Genomic DNA, 17,885 nt, shown 5'->3' on the forward strand with positions numbered 1-17,885 from the left:
AAGGAAATGACAATCTCCTTTAGATTTCAGTTCCAACACACATAATGGAGGAAAGTGGGTGGGTAATACCATTAGCAAAGAAAGGGGGAAGTGAATGAGATAAATAAGTTACATTCCTTTTAATGAAGAAACTTTTTAACTAAAGTACACTGTTGTCTTCAATTATTAAACAGGCAGACAAAACGTCCACATTTTCATTATTGATTGTTGGCTGTTCAAGCAGGGAGCACAGCTCTCTGTGCTTTGTCAAGTCAACGGGGTCAGTGCCCATCTGGGAAGAATGATAAGTGAATCTATGTATGGAAGCCTTCGTGCCTGGTGAAGAGCGATTGAGTGCTCTGTAGTGTTTCTGTCTCCAGGCTCCATGTCTTCTTTGATCTTCATTTCCTCTGGCAAAGGGCACTGGCCAGAACAATGTGAGGAGGTCAGGTCCAGAGCCGAAGTTTCATCAACTCTCTATTCACACCATGCTTCCTTCTCAAGTGCCACATGTGGCTCTCCTTGACTCAGCGACCTGGGCACTCATGCCAAAGGATGTGTTTACCATGTACATGCAGCTCATTGAAAACCTTAGGGCTTTCGGCCCAGCATTTTGGGAGCGAGGTTACATTCTCGATAGGTGTCTCAAGCTTTAGTAATCTCATACCTGGAATGCCTCTATTTTTATAGTAGGGTTAATATTGTGAGATTTCTCTACAGTTTTCTATGTGTCAGAAATCACAGGTAGGGGCAAAACATGTAATATATGACATACAATGTAACAACATATAGCAGCTACAAACATTCCTCAGTGATGACTTCGCCATGTAGCAGTAGGTACTTACTCTTCTGAGGCTTAATTTCCTACTCAATAAAGTGAGAATAGAAATAACTGAAGATGTGTTATTTTAGGAGAGGACCCTTGTATGGAAGTGATGCCCCTGGTTGCAGATGAAAGGGTTTCCTTTGGCCTTCATATAGCCAGCTCCTCTGTCACCAGCGTTGCAGACATCAGAAACGCATACAATGAGGTGGACAGCCGCCTGATTGCCAAAGAGGTATGCCCTCTAACTTCACTTGCTGCTCTGTTTTGGAATCATGATCTCATGGCTTCCTTCAGCTTTCAGTGATTAAGTGAATACTAATTCACGGTTGTGCATGTGTAGACAGTTACACACAGGCGTGCTTCCCACTTCATTTGTTAAAATATTTCATGACGCCCGCCCATTCGCATCCCTCAAGACTAAACCTCTTATTTCTGAGAAGAAAGTAGGTGCTCTTCATTTTCCTTGGTAGAGCAAGAACAAATGGAATATTTAAAAAACCTCTGTGACACTGGGAACACTACTGAGCTTCCCTTTTCTGGGTGCTATTGACCCCCCAACATTGCAGAATATTCTTTGAATCACTGTGTTTATGCAAACAACAAACTTGCAGAACAGCAAGCAGACATGTCTCTGGACGAAGATGCCATTAGACTTCCTATTTCCGAATTCCTGCATAAAGAGCTCTTTCGCTTGCTGCTGATGAATTTGGGCTGATTTGTTTACGTTCTCTCCACCCTCACAGACAGAAGGCCCCTATCCCTTTACTGAGACGGCAGGATCAGGGGTTAAGTCCTGTTGAGCACCAAAGCTGTGCCTTACCAGCACAGAACCTTCTGCTGGAGGAGACCAGGGTCCCTGTCTGCCTGGCCATCTGAGACCGGTGATGCCAGGGCTTGCAGAGCTGGATGACCCTAGATCGGGAAGGAGGCAGCTCTGGCCTTCACAGCACCGTTCCACCTCCAGTGTCCTCAGGTCCTTCCTGCTCTCATCAGCTCCTCACTGTGAGCATTTGTTTGCACTCGTGAGCATGCGGGACACTGGCGGCGCAGCTGTATAACCGAAGTTGCTCCCTTATGGTTAAGCCAGAGCCTGGGAGGCAGGACAGGGGAACCTGAATTTTGGCTTCAGTCCCTCTGACGTTGGTTCAGTTATTATTCATTCACGGACTTACACTTACGGAGTGCCAGGCTTGGGGGTGCCTGCCCCCCAGGAGCTCATGAACAAGACCTCCTCCTTCCCAGGAAGGTTTCTTGGATTAATTGTTACCAATTTCTCTAGATGAACATTTCATCCCGCAACAATGCCATACCTGTGTTCTTGCTAAGAAATTGCGCGAGTCACCTCTCGGGTTCTCTTCGAACCATTGGAGCCGTGGCCATAGGCCAATTAGGTATGAACCTTTACTGCTATTTGGGAAGAAGGGTTGTGGCCGTCATCGCTTGTGCAGCCTGGAATTCTGGAGCGGCAGGCAGCACTGAGAGGGCTGAGGAGCTGGAACAGTGAGGGCGAGAGTTGGGAGTTAATCTCACCAGAGAGTTAGCCTCCCTGCAGAGGTCAGTTCACTTTGCTGCATCTGACAACTGGTCGTGAACTCGCTACTAACCGGGCTGGCGTCTATGCACAATGGAGTGAGTACAGTGGGGCCTCTGAGCAGAGGCAATGGTTGTGGTTGTTTGGGTGAAAACAACAGCCAGCGACTGTTGGTTGCCTTGCAATCAGGCAGGAGCAAAGCCATGAACTGATGCAAGGGTCCAACGTTGCAGATCTAGAGGGCAGACAAGAGCCAGAAGTTGTCAGAGCAGCCAGCAAACTGAGGCTCAGAGGGCAGCTGGCTCATCCGGCACTCTGGACTGAGACGGAGGGTGGAGGTCTGAAATCCCTTGGGCTGTTTCAGCCTTCTGTGACCCAGAAAGGACTCAGCACAGGATTTCTCATTGACCTAAAAGTTTCAAAGCCCCTACTTTTCCTCCCAGCCTGTCCTGTGCACAGGCCCCCCCTCTGTGAGTGGAGGATGTTCCTGACAGCTCTTGCATGGTGCCACGGGAACTTCCACTGCAGTGAAGCTGTAGTATACTCAGGAATGCCCTTTGTCCCACACAGGGGTAAGGGTGTTCCACTCCATCCCTGCTGCCAGCAGCCTGGACTTCATCGGTGGCCCCGCCATCCTCCTGGGCCTCATTTCCTTAGCAACGGATGACCACACCTTGTACGCAGCTGTGAAAGTCCTGCACTCGGTCCTGACCAGCAATGTCATGTGTGATCGCTTGATGCAGCTCATCTGTGGGTACCAGGTAATCCCACCCTCACATCTGAGCCTGCAGTGCCCCCCCTGCAAGGAGCTGGCATCCCCGAGGAACAGGGAGGAGGCTTGCTGGCCCAAGTGGACATTCCCACTAGTATGACTTTTGGAGAAGGGAAACTGAAGGTCCCTGGGTCCTGAGACCAGTGTCACCAGAGCAGAGGGCCAGGTGACAGCCAGCCAGAGAGGGGCTCTGATCAGGATGGGGATGCTCACCTGTCTGCAGCTGCCGGCACCTTTCACTGATGAATTCAGGAATCACTTGTGGTCCCCCCACTTCGCATCTAGCATGATGGCTAAGAGCCTAGACCATAGAACTAGAATGCTGCGTTTGAATTGAGCCTCTGCCTAACTTACTACTTAACCTTGCCTGAGTCCTGAGTTATTAACCCTCTCTGTCTCGGTTTCTCTACCTGCACGATATGATCTATCATATCTCCTGTATCATGGGGTTGCAGTGAGGACTAGATGATTTAATACAAGTGAAGGGCTTAGAATTATGTCTGGCCCAGAGTAAGTGCCCTAGAAATGTTGGCCATCTTTAGTTCTTAATCTCTGTGTGCTTCAGTTCTCCTCTGTGTAAAATGGGAATAATAGCAACACCTATTTTGTAGGATTGTGATAACTGAGTTAATATATGCTGAGTGCTTAGACATGTGCCTGCTCAGAGTAACTGCCGTGTGTGTGCACTGTGATTGTTATTGCTATGTACTGTTCGTAATGTCAGATGAGTTGTAGACACTGTCCTTCAGGAATGCCCTGCCTGGCTGGGAAGCAGCCTAGAAAGGACTCATGCAGGGCAGGAACAGGGTCAAAGCCTAGACAAGGTCACTGGGGCACAAAGGCTGCAGTTTCCTCCTGGGCACAGTGGGGGCAGGGGGAGGGCCTCCCTGTCTCTTCGGCCCCCAAGTCAGGGTCTGAGAAGAAAGCTGTATGGTGTCACGTCAGGCACACCCCCTCTCACCTGGACTGCTGCCACAGCCAGACAGCAGCCCCTTCCTCCTGCCTCTCCCTCAAGGCCCACTGATGCCAGTCACAGTTCTACATTATAGACCTGATGACACCTCTGCCTCGTGCAAACCCTTCAGACACGTCTGGTCGTTGATACAATATCCCAACTCCTAAAGGCCTTTCTAACTGGATACCAACCTGTCCTTCCAGCCCCACCTCCCACCCGGCCAACGTTTCATACCCTACACTCCTGTGTCCTCAAATCCCGTGTGGTCATGGATCACTGAACACATAGTGTGATCCTGTGTTCCTGTGCCCACGGTTTGCTGATCATTCTTCCCAGGCACATTCCTTCTTGTTTTCCCAGGTCGAGCTCCAGTGGCAAGGGAGACATCTCCCCTGACCCCTGCACTGCCCGTGTGGTCGTCTCCCGGCCTCTGTGGCACTCTGTGTATGCCCAGGTCTAACTGCTCTCATGCAGTGCTGTGATGATCACTCTGCTCATCTCCATCAGACTGTAATGGTCTAAAGCCCTGGGCTTTTCTTGTTCTTTGCCAGTGTATTACTGAGACCAGAAAGACTCAGTAAATATCTGGGGGATAAATGAATGTGTGTGGCCAGATTTATATCAAAATGCAAGTATTGAGGCTCCTGGTATATAACAGTTTTCTCTGATTATATTGTTAAAGGCAGTAGTAGTGGGATTTGTCCCAGTTCAGCACATGGATGTCCGCTCTGGCTAGGAATTTTAATAATTACTGTGAGCATTTCTAAAAAGGTCCAAAGCAGTTCCTGCTCTCGTGGGTACACCTAGAAGGATAAAATAAGACGAATACCAGAATAATTTTAGTACAAATCAAATGCAACAAGTGTCCGAGATTCTCTTCCAGAGCTACCACAGTCTCTGTGACCCAGTGGTTACCCTCCATCTTCCCAGAACCCTGGAGCTCCTAAGAGCTGGGCCCTGTTGTGTTCACCGTTGTCTCCTCGCTGCCCACTGCAGGGCCCAGCACGTCGTGAGTTCTCAGTGAGTGCTTGTCGTATGAATGCAGTGCCTTGGGAGCGTTAATGTGCTCCAGAACTGCCGAGGTGGCCGCATCACACTTGGTAGAGGAGTCACAAAGAGCTTCTTTAAAAAGAAAGTGGATCGGAGAAGGCCTAGAGGACTGGATTGGCTGAGTTTTTCAGAAAGAGATGGTAGAGGCAAAAACGTGGCCCTTGAATGGAATCTATTTACTCAACTCATAGTGACTGAGCACCTCCTAAGAGCCAGGCACAGTGTCAGGCTAGGGATACAGATGAATAAATGGGTTTAGTCCCTCCCTCCATGGAAATTTCTGTCTGACTCAGTCTGTTTAGGCTGCTATAAAAGATACCATAGATGGGGTGGCTTAACAGCCACAGAAATTTATTTCTCAGAGTGCTATAGAGTGAGAAATCCAAGACCACGGTGCTGGCAGATTCGGTGTCTGGTGAGGACCTACTTCCTGTTTCATAGACAACCATCTTTCTGCTGTGTCCTCACATGGCAGAAAAGATGAAGGAGCTCTCAGGGGTCTATTTTATAAGGATACTAATCCTACTCACGAGAGCTCCATCCTTATGACCTAATCATCTCCCAAAGGCCCTGCCTCCTAATACCATCATACTGGCAATTAGGTTTCAATATATAAATTTTGAGGAGATACAGTCAGCCTACAACACTGTCTAATGAGGTAGAGAGAAAAATATTATCACGAGACAAGGACTCCCAAATAGTTTGAGTAAAGAACCCATCAGATTCAGAGATTCATTGTACCTTTACATGTGAAGGCAGAAGAAAAAATTTTAAAACTCTTATGGCTTACAATAGAAATATTTCAAAAATTTATGTATTCAGGGAGAGAGGTAGTGGTAGACAGGTGGGAAATGACAGGTTTGAGTAAAGAAACAAGATTTTTATTATTTTTTTTTGCCTTCCGTGACTACTCCTTATAAAACAGAACCCTTATCTCTTTCTAGACACATTTTCTTGCTTTGTTTCTTCCCAGTGTGCATGCCTGTTTGGCATGTTGAATATGTACTTGTTGCCATGTTTGTGGTCTGTTTTGCCCCTAGACACAAGCCCCATGAGGACAGGACTTGGTTTGCTTGTTCATTGTTGCATCCTAAGAGCACATGGTAGACAGTAAGTGTTTAGGAATGATTTTTGGAATGAATCAGTGAATGAAAACAAGGGTCTTCAATTAACTGGCTGGCTCAGGAGTGGATTTAATCATTTTTTAGACGTTTACTCTGTATTCATCTGTTGGTTTGCTGATTGGAGAGCATAACCCTTCCTATCTGTTATTTCTATCAAACTTATTTATCATCCTCTTGTCAGACTAGGTGACATCCAACCAAGTTTTATAAGATGGATTTTCATAACATGGTAAAGATGGAGGATGGTGTTCTAGATTAACATTATGAACACTTAAGGGATCCAAGATGGGTTCCTCGACATGGCCGGGGGGAAAGTACAATTGCAGGCAGGTGCACAGCCTAGATGGAGACGGAGGGAAGGGTCAGAGCCCTGCCACTCCAAGGAGCATGGATCTTATCTCAGAGGTGATGAGTAACCATTCATAGGCTTAGAACAGGGAAGTGGAATGAATGATGCTTTAGAATGACATTTGACACCTGTGTGGAAGACGGTTTGAAGGGTCAAGATCAGAGACTGGATAGAATCCAACATGATGTGAGACTGCATCCCGGATCTGGGGAGACTTGGAGTCTTTGTGAGCAGTCTTGGCACGTAGCATATGAAAACAGCCAGTGCTGTGCACCCAGAGTGCTGCCGACAGGAAGGTATAAGACATTTGGGACATGCTAAGTGTGAAGTGACTGTGAGACATCAAAGGTAAAATATCAGGTGGGATACCCAGCTCTGGAGTTCAGAAGGGCGTGCTTGGTGGGAGGTATAGATGTGAGAGTCATCAATAGCATCATGATGGTATTTAATCTAAGGAAATTGATGAAATAGCCAAAGAAAAGGAGTAGTGAAGAGGACAAAGGAGGAAGCAGTGAGGAACTAACCAGGTAGAGCTTGGAAATATGATGAAAATCCAACAAGGGAGGTTGAGAGGGAATAAGGAAGGGAAAACAAAGAAATGCTTTGTCAAAGAATTTGAAAAATGAAGTGTTTTGAGAAGGTGGGCATAGTCAAACAATGCTAGATGCTGATAAATAATGCAGCAAACTAAGGACAGAGAAGTCCCTGTTGGACTTGGCACCTGGGAGTCACTAGTGACCTTTCTAAGGCAGGTGGGCAGGAAGAGGCAGCAACCAGCGGAAGGGGATTGAGAAGAGGATGTGAAGTGAGGATGTGGAGCCTGAGTGTGTTGATAGTGCTTTCTATTTTTTAATTTTTTAAAAATCTTTGGCTGTGTTGGGTCCTCGTTGCTGCGCAACGGGCTTTCTCTAGTTGTGGTGGGCGGGGGCTACTCTTTGTAGCAGTGCGAGGGCTTCTCATTGCGGTGGCTTCTCTTGTTGCGGAGCACGAGCTCTAGGCACACGAGCTTCAGTAGTTGCAGCACACCACGAGGGCTCAGTAGTTGTGGCGCTCAGGCTCTAGGGTGTTCAGGCTTCAGCAGTTGTGGCTTGCAGGCTTAGTTGCTCCACGGCCTGTGGGATTTTCCCAGACCAGAGCTCGAACCCGTGTCCCCTGCAATGGTAGGCAGATTCTTAACTGCTGCACCACCAGGGAAGTCCGATAGTGCTTTCAAGAAGTTTACCTACAAAGAAGAGTAGAGAAATGGGGCCCAAACTAGAGGGATTAGGGTTCAAGGGAAGGTTATATTTAAAAGGAGAACTACTAGGGCATATTTGTCGGGAAGAAGGTGACAGAAGAGAGAAGGATGAATGAAGCTAGGAGAGAAGAGCTATCCCAAGGAGCAGGTGAGGGGTGGGTCCCAGAGGCCAGGTGAATAGAAACCCTGCTTGTGACAGGAAGGAATGCAGTGCAGGCATTTGTGGATCTGATGGTGGGGACATGAGAGTGTTCACGTCTGATGGGTTCTAAATTCTCAGCTGTGTACTGAGTCAGGTGGTGGAGGGGAGGGAGGCTGAAGGAGAGAGAAGAGATGAGATCATCATCTTTAGGATGAGGAAAGACAGCTTACTAAAAAAAGAGTTGGACTGCCAGGCCAAATTGAGTACCAATTTGACATTTGACACTGTTAATGTAAAGTGAAACCAGTCAGCCTGAGTGATTTTTCTCAAGCAGCTTTCAGCCATCCTAATTATGTCCTGGTTGGGGAGTGGGGATATGCTGGAGAAGTGACTGGAACAGTCTGAAAAGATATTATTTTCTGATTACAATTGTCTCAGTCAGTTTGGGCTGCTATAACAGAATACTATAGACTGGGTGGCTTATAAACAACAGAAATTAATTTTCTCACAGTTCTGGAGACTGGGAAGTCCAAGATCAGGGTGCCAGCATGGTCAGGTTGAGTGAGGACTCCCTTCTGGATTGCAAATGGCTAACTTCTCATTGTATCCTCACGTGGCAGAGCAGAGAGAGGAAGAAAGCTCCCTTGTGACTCTTATAAGGGCACTAATCCCATCTGTGAGGGCTCCACCCTCATGACCTCATCTAATCCTAATTATATCCCAAAAGACCTGTCTCCAAATACCATCATATTGGGGAATAGGGTTTCAACATGTGAATTTGGGGAGGAACAGACATTCAATTCATAACAACAAGTGAGACTTCCTAATGACACACTGGAAGAGCGTGTCTGAGAGGACAGGGAGAAGGGTGGACCGTGTCAGATACAGGCGTAGGGAATTGAGCTGTGGATGAGCTGAGCTGAGAATCCAGATGGAGTTGATGCAAGTGGATGGTGGGTCAGCCTGACTTTTGTGTGACTGAGGTCAACAGAGACATGAGGCTAGGTGAGGTCCATCTTATCAGTATCTGAGATGAGTGTGGGCCACTGGGATCCCAGTGCCTCCAACTCGGTATGGATGCTTGCGTGTTGCCAGTTTCCCAGGGCCTGGCACAGCAGAATGGCACATCTGTTGGCAGCAGCCTGAAGTGAAGCTGATGTAACTGGGTTTGTGGGCCGGTGGTGGCTTCCTAGTGATATAGCAACATCTGTAGGATGGGTATGAATGTAGGATTCAGTAAAGGAAAATGAGAAAAATACTCAGAAATGTAGAAAGAAACCAGGAGAAGGTGGCATTCTGGAAACGTGTAAAATTCAGGAAGGAGCCGGGGGCCCACAGTGAGAGGTGAAGCCTCAAGTACAGAAAAGCAGACACTGGTGGGGAAGCAGCCACAGAAGTTGGTATATGTTTTCCTTCTGATAATAAGGGAATGGAAGAGGTAGCACCAGACAGCGGAACGTTTTCAGACTGGGCTGACCAAAGGTGCTGGTAGGAACAAGTGGGTGGGGGAGAAAGAGCGGTGATGATGCATTCATGAGTAAACTGCTTTGTGTTTTAACCTTTGCAGATAATGGCGTTTCTCCTGAGGAAAAAGACCTCTTTCCTAAACCATCGCATTTTTCAGCTGATCCTGTCTATTGCTGGCACCGCAGAACTGGGCTTTGGGTCCTCTACTATCACCAACGTTGGTGTATTCCAGCACATCCTCTGCAATTTCGAGGTAAACTGGAGACTGGTCACTAGCCCTAAAGGAACAGGTGTGTGATGGAACAGAAAGCCTGGAGCTTTCTCTAAACCCAGCATGTCAGCTTCCTCGATGGTCAAGATGATAGTGAGAGAGAAAACTGACAAGACTTTGGGGTTCAAAGGCCTTGTTTAATAATTAACTCCTACCACCAATGGGCTGTGTAGCCTCGGGCATGTCTCTTGACTTCTCTGAGTTTCAGTCTTCTCGTGTGTGAAAGGGAGACCATCTCCTCTCCCTCACAGGCTGGTGTGGGAGCCAAATCAGATAGTATCTGGAAAAGGATTTTAAAAGTGTAAGCTTCCATATATAAGAAGGATTTTAAAACATACCAATTCCTTTGGATGGTGCTTTGCTGTTTATAAATGTTCCTTTAAAGGGATGAGTGAGAGATGCTGCGGGCACCCCTGAGGCTGAGTGAGGAGTACTGCACAGACCTTTGGGTGGATAGATCCATTCACGAAGCATCGTTTACTGAGTGCCCACTAGGGTCGGGCACTGGTGTGTTCTGGAGACTGGTGATAACCAGAATGCAGCCCCTGCACGCAACAATGGGGCCCAGGACACGACAGAGGTGGTGCTACAATGTGCTGGGTGCCAGTGAGGGAGGCACAGGGCATCTGGGGAGTGGAAGGAGAGGACAGTCAGCTCAGCAGATCCCAGGCTGTGGGGCTGAGTTTGACAGAATGTGTTCAATGGGGGAATATTTCAGGTGGAGTGGATGCTATTTGCTCACATGTGGGAATGAGAGCAACCATGGGGATTTGAGAGCAAGGGGCTTGGGGCACCTGCGGGGATGTTGTTGCAGGTAGAGGTGAGGCTGGAGGGGAAGGGAGAGAAGACAGCGGGGGATGGTAAGCTGCAGGGCGCACACTTTAGCCGGTACACACTGCAGTCCATGGAAGTATTTTAAAAACTGTTTATTTTAATTAAAAAATAATATGTGCTTGTTATAGAATATTTTAAATTACAGAAAAATGGAAGAAAAACTCCTCTTTCTGAGACCCAGATGACTGTTGTTAACTTTGAATGCATCCCTTTTTTTGTACTTTCTATGCATAATATATGTACTTTTTAAAAATCATAGTCATGATCATAGTGTAGGTATTACTTCTCCCAGCTTCTTTTATGAGCTAATCTTGATACCAGAACCAAAAAAGGATAGTATGGGAAATGAAAAAGTACAGGTCAATCTTACTCATAAATAAAAGCTACAAAAAACCTAAATGAAATACTATCTAATTGGACCAGGCCAGGATGAACATCCAGACCTGGATCTGCAGATAGATGCAAGGCTTGTGGGGGAATCCAGCAAGGCCTGCGATACGGGCTTCCTGTGCACAACGGGGAAGCAGATATGCACAAATGGCTTTACCACCCTGGTAAACAAGACAGCATGCCTTGGCAGCACTGCTGCCCCTTCCAAAATGCTGCGGCCGTGCTCAGGCAGCTTGGTTCCATGACATCGTTGCCATCAGCCCAGCCCAGGAATGACCCATGCAGGAACCCACCATGCTCCCACTGCCTGTTCCTGGAACCACCATGGGCACCATCCGTCCCCTCCCTGAATAAACTTACCCCTCAGCTGAGCCAGTGCTTTTTCACTGGGGTTAAGAAAATAGGCAACCAATAAAAACAAGCAAAAAGATGCTAAAAACCCACACTAAAACAAAATGAAATGAAATAAAATTTTTAAAAGATTGGGAGGAGAGAATTTCAAAAAGAAGAAGAGTTTCCCCAGTGTCTGCCTACATCAGGTGAAGTAAGGGCAGGGCTGTGTCGGTTGTGTTTAGAGGTCACTGACGGGCCCAGTGAAGAGTAAATGGTGGGGTCAGACATGAGGTGAAGAGCGGGGAGGAGGCAGGAAGGAGACAGTCACTGGGCTTTTGAAGAAGAAAAAGAGAGAGAAGAAAATAGAAGGAGAAGCGTTTCAGAACTTAGATGGGAGACTTGAGCAGTGAAAAGGGGGTGGTTAAAATACCAGTGTGAGAATCAAACTGACAGGACAAGTCCTTCGAGGAAAGGGAGGGTTTGGAGACCAGAGAGTGGGTTACAGGAGAAGGCGCGTGATCCTTGATGCCGGGTGTGCAGCAGGGAGGGACAGGAAGTTGAGAATCTGGAAGGGACAGGAAGTCGAAGTCACGCATGTCTTAGGCTTGTGGTCTCAGAAAAGGCCACCTCTTTCTGAGAGTGAGGTGGTCCCAGGAGTGGGGAGAGAACAGAATTTGATATTCGAACAAACTTAAGCCAGACATCTCAATGCAGTCTTTCGTACAGGGGTTATGTGACACAGGATGACAACCGCAGGATTCAATTATGCATGTTTCCCAAAATTCAGACAGTTGGTATTATATAAAATAATTTCTAAAACAGCTAGGCAGCCTCAAATGTGCTGTGGCAACTTCTTATTGTTCTAAAGCTCTGGAAAAGGGAACGGGGGGAGGGGTATTGTTTCGTGGGAAGGGTAAGCGGTACCACAGGGTTCCTGTCTTACTTTCTCAGCTCTTCCAGCTCCCGACACAGAGCCTGCTGTATCATTTGCTCATGATTGCCTTCGTGAATGAATGAATGAATTCCAAGTATGCAAAGCTCTTGGCACCCTCTCGAGTATGTTGGGATGCCATGTCTGGCTACCCCTACCTCCCTGGGAGCCACATCGATCCACACCAGCTCTCTTAAATGGCAGCTGCCCCACCTCTGTGTGTAGTCGGCAGTGGCTGTGCTTATAGGAGCTGGAAATCTGTCAGCCTGTTTCTGGCTTAAGAGTAATCCACTTATCTTACTTTGGTTTACTTTGCATTCACTCTTTTAAAAAATGTAATGGATCCTTATTAAGTGCCCACTACATGGCATATGTAATGCTGGGCCCTGGGGATTGGGGAGGGACAGTCTCTGCCTTCCTGATAAACTTATGTCCACCGAGACTCTTCTGTTTTCCCCAATAAGTAAAAGGATGGAGCCATGGCCACCTGCTTGGTTCAAGTGAGGTTGATTATTGACCCTCTGGGTCACTGTCTGCAGGAGATGCCTGTAGGGGAACACAGAGAGGAGGCAAGAGAGTGGGCTTCATGGTCAGACTGACCAGGCTTTGAAGCCATCTCTGCCAATTAAAAACCGTGGGGCGCCAGACAAGTTACTCAGTCTCTCTGAGCCTCACTGTTCTTACCTACTAAACGCAGATAATGATATCGTTTTAGGACTTTGTATGATGCTTCTTGCCTCAAGCAAATGGTATCATTTGTAAGTGTGAGCTCTTTTTGCTGCTATATGAGTGCACTCTTGTAATCCTACATCTGAACCTTATAGATTCTGGGCCTTAGGAAATGTCAGCATTTAGATGAGAAATAGTAGAGCTCTCTAAAGGGAAGTAGAAATGAGGCGTGAAGGCACACCATCACCTCTGCCCCAGAAGGATGGGGAGCAGCTGCATTTTGTTTACAATGAAGAAAGCAACCCCAGTGATAAAGTTCACTCTCAGAATCTCAGTGCATTTCACACCTACATGTCACTCACAATTCTGTTTACAGGAGATGGGAACATGGGCTGTGCTGCAGGTTCTATAGATAGGGGAACTGAAGAAACTGCATGCACAAGTTGCTACAGCATAAAACCTGAGAGGTGGGACTCAGCTTCTAATTCCAGTCCTATCGCTTGCGGGTGGTGAGGTACCTGTCACTCAGTGGTCTGTCTCAGCCTGTCTTCTCACATCTCTGAATTGGGAGCACTGGTATTTGCCTTGTAGGATCCAATGAAAATGAGATGTTGTTTGGTGTGTGGACACAACAGGTTGCAGGGCCCAGGGTGGGACACACGTAGGAGGTGGTTAGTGCAGGTGTCCTTGGTTAGAATCTAGACCCACAGTGAAGCTCCAGAGAGCAGCAGAGATGGGGACGATAGGAATGGTGTTTGCACTTGCCCCGGGGGCAGGTGCCCTCTACTTTCTAGCTGTCAGGAGAGCTAGTCTGATTCCAGAGCTGGTAAGCTGTGTTAGTGATTCCAAGTCAGAGGAGACCACGCCCAGCACCGTACCTGCTCACGCTGCCTGGAAACCCTTCTCTCCACACACCTTGGTTTCACTGTGTTTGTTCTGTCTTCTAGCTCTGGATGAATGCTGCGGACAACTTGGAGCTCTCCCTCTTTTCCCATCTTGTGGAAATCCTTCAATCACCAAGGTAAGCTGGGCTTTGGCAGCCTGGGGGTACAGTCAAAGGCTTCATGCCAAGAACAGGGACTGAGAGGACAGGACAGCCGGTGGTTCAGCAACCACGGCCTTCTCCCCTCCCAGAGCACTGGGTCCCCAGGTGGTAACATGTCTGTCTTAGTCTGCACAGCTGCTGTAATGAGAATACCATAGACTGGGTGGCTTACAAATCACAGAAATTTATTTCTCGCAGTTCTGAAGGCTGGAAGTCTAAGGTCAAGGCTCTGGCAGATTGAGTGTCTGGTGGGGACCTACTTCCTGGTTCATAGTTGCTGTCTTCTCACTACAACCTCACATGGCAGAAGGGGTGAGGGAACTCTCTGGGGTCTCTTCTATAAGGGTGCTAGTCCCATTCATGAGGGCTCCACTCTCATAACCTAAGCATCTCTCAAAAGCCCCACCTCCAAATACCATCACACTGAGTGTCACTTTTTGAATTAGTCAGGGCTCTTTCGATTGCAAGTGGCAGAAATACAACTCAGACCAACTTAAGGAAGGAAGAAAGGGAGGGAAAAAAGGAAGGTGGAGAAAGGGGAAATTTATTGGCTCATACAGTTGACCGAGGCAGAGCTTCATATGTTGTCTGCGTGATGCTCAGATTACTTTAGCTGAGATCTGTCCCTAGTCTCATCTCTGCTTTCTTCTGTGCTAACTTCAGCCTGGCTGGGCATCCTCACAGCATGTCCTCTGCCCAGCACAGTCGGCAGACAGGGCTTCTTTTTCACTCGATAGTCCTAGCAATAGGATGGAGTCTCACGGGGCCATCTCGGGTCATGTGGCCAGGCAGCATGACTTCCCCTCTGGAGCGGATGGAAGGGAGTTAGGAAGAGGTAATTCCCAAGGAAAACCAGGGATGAGAATATGGGAGAAGGGAGGCAGGGGTGCCAGCCTATCAATCCACCTCCTTCCTCACAAATAAAGCTGTTCACACACACCCCCACCTGCCTCCTCACGTGTCAGCTCTTCTGGAGATCATTAGGACCTCGGTGTTTTGAATGTATTTGCAGCCATCTTTTCATGCAGCCGTTCATGATGGCCTATCTATTATAAACCCACTCCATTCCATACCAGTTCTTAGTGCTAGAAGTTCAGAGAAGGACAAGACATAGCCCTGTGGTGGAGGAATACAGAAGAGCAGGCTACTCAGTGCTGTGATTCGAAAGAGCACAAAGGTCAGTGGGGTCTCATAGGTGATGAATGCACATCTTCCCATTGAGCCCATGAGAGCAAGTCACAGGCAGGACTACGCTGGTTCTGCCTCTTTTGTGTATCAGAGATGTTGCACTCGGCAGAATTCAACACAGTAGTACTGAAAAGACAGTTCAAGAAGGAGCAGTCCACCCAGATTCATTCTCCTCCACCTTTATTTTCTTTCTCACTTTCCACTTTCTTTCTGTACCTGTTGTTTTCTAAGAGACGGACACTCACCCTGGAAGCTGTTTTCTTTGGGGGAGTAGAATTTACTGGAAATTGTATTCGCGATTATCCTAAGGAGGGAGTGCGGAGGCTTGAATTCTGTCTCTCCCCCTTTGACTCTCAACGGCGTGTTCATCCACTCTGTGGTTTGGGGTGGGCAGGAAGACGCACACCCAGACAGGCTCGCGGAGGCCCACGCTCCGGCTATTGGGAAGTGCCCCGGTGGTCACACTCCAGTCTGCTCTCTTTGTTCTGAGTTTTCTGAGACCAGCATTAGTTTTCCCTGAGGCTTGGAATTTAAAAGTCAATAGCTGGGGTTGTCTTTGAAGGCAGTTTTCAGGGGTGGGGGCGTGAGGGGGTGGAGGGGTGGAAGGGCACCGGGAGGCTCATCTCCGAGCGACTCTGGCACTGGGCAGACACGTATTCGATGGGTGTCTGATAGCGTTTTGACGAGTTGCCAAGAGCGCATCGGAGTCAGAGGGCCACGGAGCAAGCCCAGCCTGTGGAACCTTTTTAGCAGAAGCATAGCAAATTTGGTTCATTCCAGTAAAAGCTTTTACTGCCTCTCTCCTGGGCTCGCCAGGGAAGGACCCCGGAATGCTGAAGTTGCTCACCAGGCGCGGCTTATTCCCAACCTCGTCTTCCTCTTCAATGAGCCAGGCCTCGCCCCCTCCAAGATACCCACCATCATTGCCATCCTGGGCTGTCAGCTGAGGGGCCACTTCAGCCTCCAGGACTTGCACAGGTACTGCGCCAGGTCCCCAGGGGGAAGGGCAGAGCCTCGGGGCTGTTTAATGAGGGAACGTAGGCGCCAGCTCTCCCCTGACCATGCTCAGCCCAGCAGCACTGCCCCTTCAATGCAGCAGCAGGTTCTATTTCCTTGGAACCTCCTAGGAGTTTCTCTGTTCAGGGCGGAGAGCTGAAAAAAGGGGTGGGTCTGCTAGACTCCCCAGCAGGGCTGTGTGTTCACTGCTCCCTGGTGCTCGGACACACCTCGTGTGCCAAGAACTCCAGAAATTCCGTGAGCACAGGCATCCTCACCGACCAACAACCCAACATGCCTGCCTTTTGCAGACTTCCCAAAGGATAGTGCCCTCTGGCAGGACATTTCACCTTTTTTGCCCTCATCACTGTTCGTTCTGTTGAGCTGGCAGAGCCAGAGCTAGCTGCTCTGATGAATCCTGACAGATCTGAAAAGTCTTTGGAAATATCACATTGATCACAGAATAACACGATTCCCCTCAAACCCTCCCTTGAAGCCGCATTTAGGTGGATCACTGTAGAAAACCTTCACGTGTGTTTAGGAGACAGGGGCTGAGCCCGCATTTGAGCGTGTCCTTCTCTTTCTGTCTTAAGAATCGGGCTGTTTGTTGTGTACACCCTCAAGCCTTCATCGGTGAACGAGAGGCAGATCTGCGTGGATGGAGCCCCGGACCCCTCCGTGCCTGGTGAGAAGACCTTTCCCAGACGCCAGCCTGAAGGCAGCAAGACAACCCCCATGACGGCCCTGAGAGGAACATGCTGTGGGGCCATTGTGCATGCAAGGCTGAGGGGGTGGAGGGGGAAGGCATCCACAGCCGAGCTGTTGTTCCCACACGGTGGCTTATGGGGTCACAGCTCTATGATTGTGGTCACGAATAAACGCAAATTGTATGTGCTTCCTTCACAACCTGGAATGGCTTCCAGGGCCTCCAGGATAATGCTCAGTTCCCTGTAGACCAGCAGGTGGGAGCCTTCATGCCCCAGCCCTTGCCTTGCTCCCCTGATGAGCCTCAGCTTCAACACTCTGAAGCACGTACACGTCCTAATGTGTGACGGTCCGCCCGTCCATCCATGCTCTGCAGGTGCTGTTCGCTCTGCAGGAATGCCTCCCTTGCCCCGCCCCCACCCCATCTCACCCTGCTAGACCAGCCGTTCCCAGTCCTACAAGCCAGGTTAAGTCATCTCTTCTTTGCTTCTAGAGCCCTTGCGTTTAATCTCATGCAAAGGTCTGTGATTTGTTTCTTTGAGTCTCTGTCTCCCTAACCAGACTCAGAACCGCAGCTACATCGTGTTCCAAATTCCCTCTGCTAGGGCAAATGTGAGGGGGACAACTACTGACTGCTTTGCCCTGGGCCCTCTGGATCTGCTGTGTCCAAGATGGGAGCCTCTAGCTGCACATGGCCATTTAAATTTAAATTCTAATTAACCGAAATGAAATGCAATTAAAAATTCAGTTCATCAGTCACACTAGCCTTGTCCCAAGTGCTTGATAACCACGTGAGGCCAGTGGTTACTGCATTGGACAGGACAGATAGAGAACACTTTTACCGCAAAAGATTCTCTTAGATAGTGTTACTCAATCCAGATAAATTATCTCTTATCCTTAGATCAAGCCTGAAAAGTAGGAATTATTATTCCCATTTTACAGATGAGAAAACGGAGGCTCAGAGAGATTAGGACCTTAATGAGAGATGGGGCCAGAATCCAAATAGAGGGGACTCTGACTCCGGTTCTCCAAGCTGCCTCCTCAGTCCTATTTCTACAGCATGGCGGGTGTGCCCCAAACTGGTGGTAAAA

At 48.4% G+C, this 17,885-nt stretch overlaps 1 protein-coding gene across 12 annotated transcripts in view; it reads left to right on the top strand.

Moving 5' to 3' along the window:
* Nucleotides 1-17,885, top strand: part of WDFY4 (WDFY family member 4) — a 278,318-nt gene that overhangs the window by 95,350 nt on the left and 165,083 nt on the right. For all 12 annotated transcript variants that reach the window (XR_003797097.1, XR_003797100.1, XR_003797098.1 and 9 more), the window contains 7 exons: nt 892-1,037; nt 2,085-2,196; nt 2,907-3,097; nt 9,533-9,685; nt 13,808-13,881; nt 15,910-16,071; nt 16,683-16,774. Coding sequence is in view for 7 of the 12 variants with exons in the window: in XM_029245825.1 (XP_029101658.1) it covers nt 892-1,037; nt 2,085-2,196; nt 2,907-3,097; nt 9,533-9,685; nt 13,808-13,881; nt 15,910-16,071; nt 16,683-16,774 (930 nt within the window). In the remaining 5 variants the exon portion in view is untranslated. The remainder of the gene's footprint in view (nt 1-891; nt 1,038-2,084; nt 2,197-2,906; nt 3,098-9,532; nt 9,686-13,807; nt 13,882-15,909; nt 16,072-16,682; nt 16,775-17,885) is intronic.

The sequence above is a fragment of the Monodon monoceros genome, unplaced genomic scaffold (genome assembly GCF_005190385.1).
Source record: "Monodon monoceros isolate NGI ecotype Baffin Bay Population unplaced genomic scaffold, NGI_Narwhal_1 Super_Scaffold_4, whole genome shotgun sequence".
Classification (NCBI taxonomy): domain Eukaryota; kingdom Metazoa; phylum Chordata; class Mammalia; order Artiodactyla; family Monodontidae; genus Monodon; species Monodon monoceros.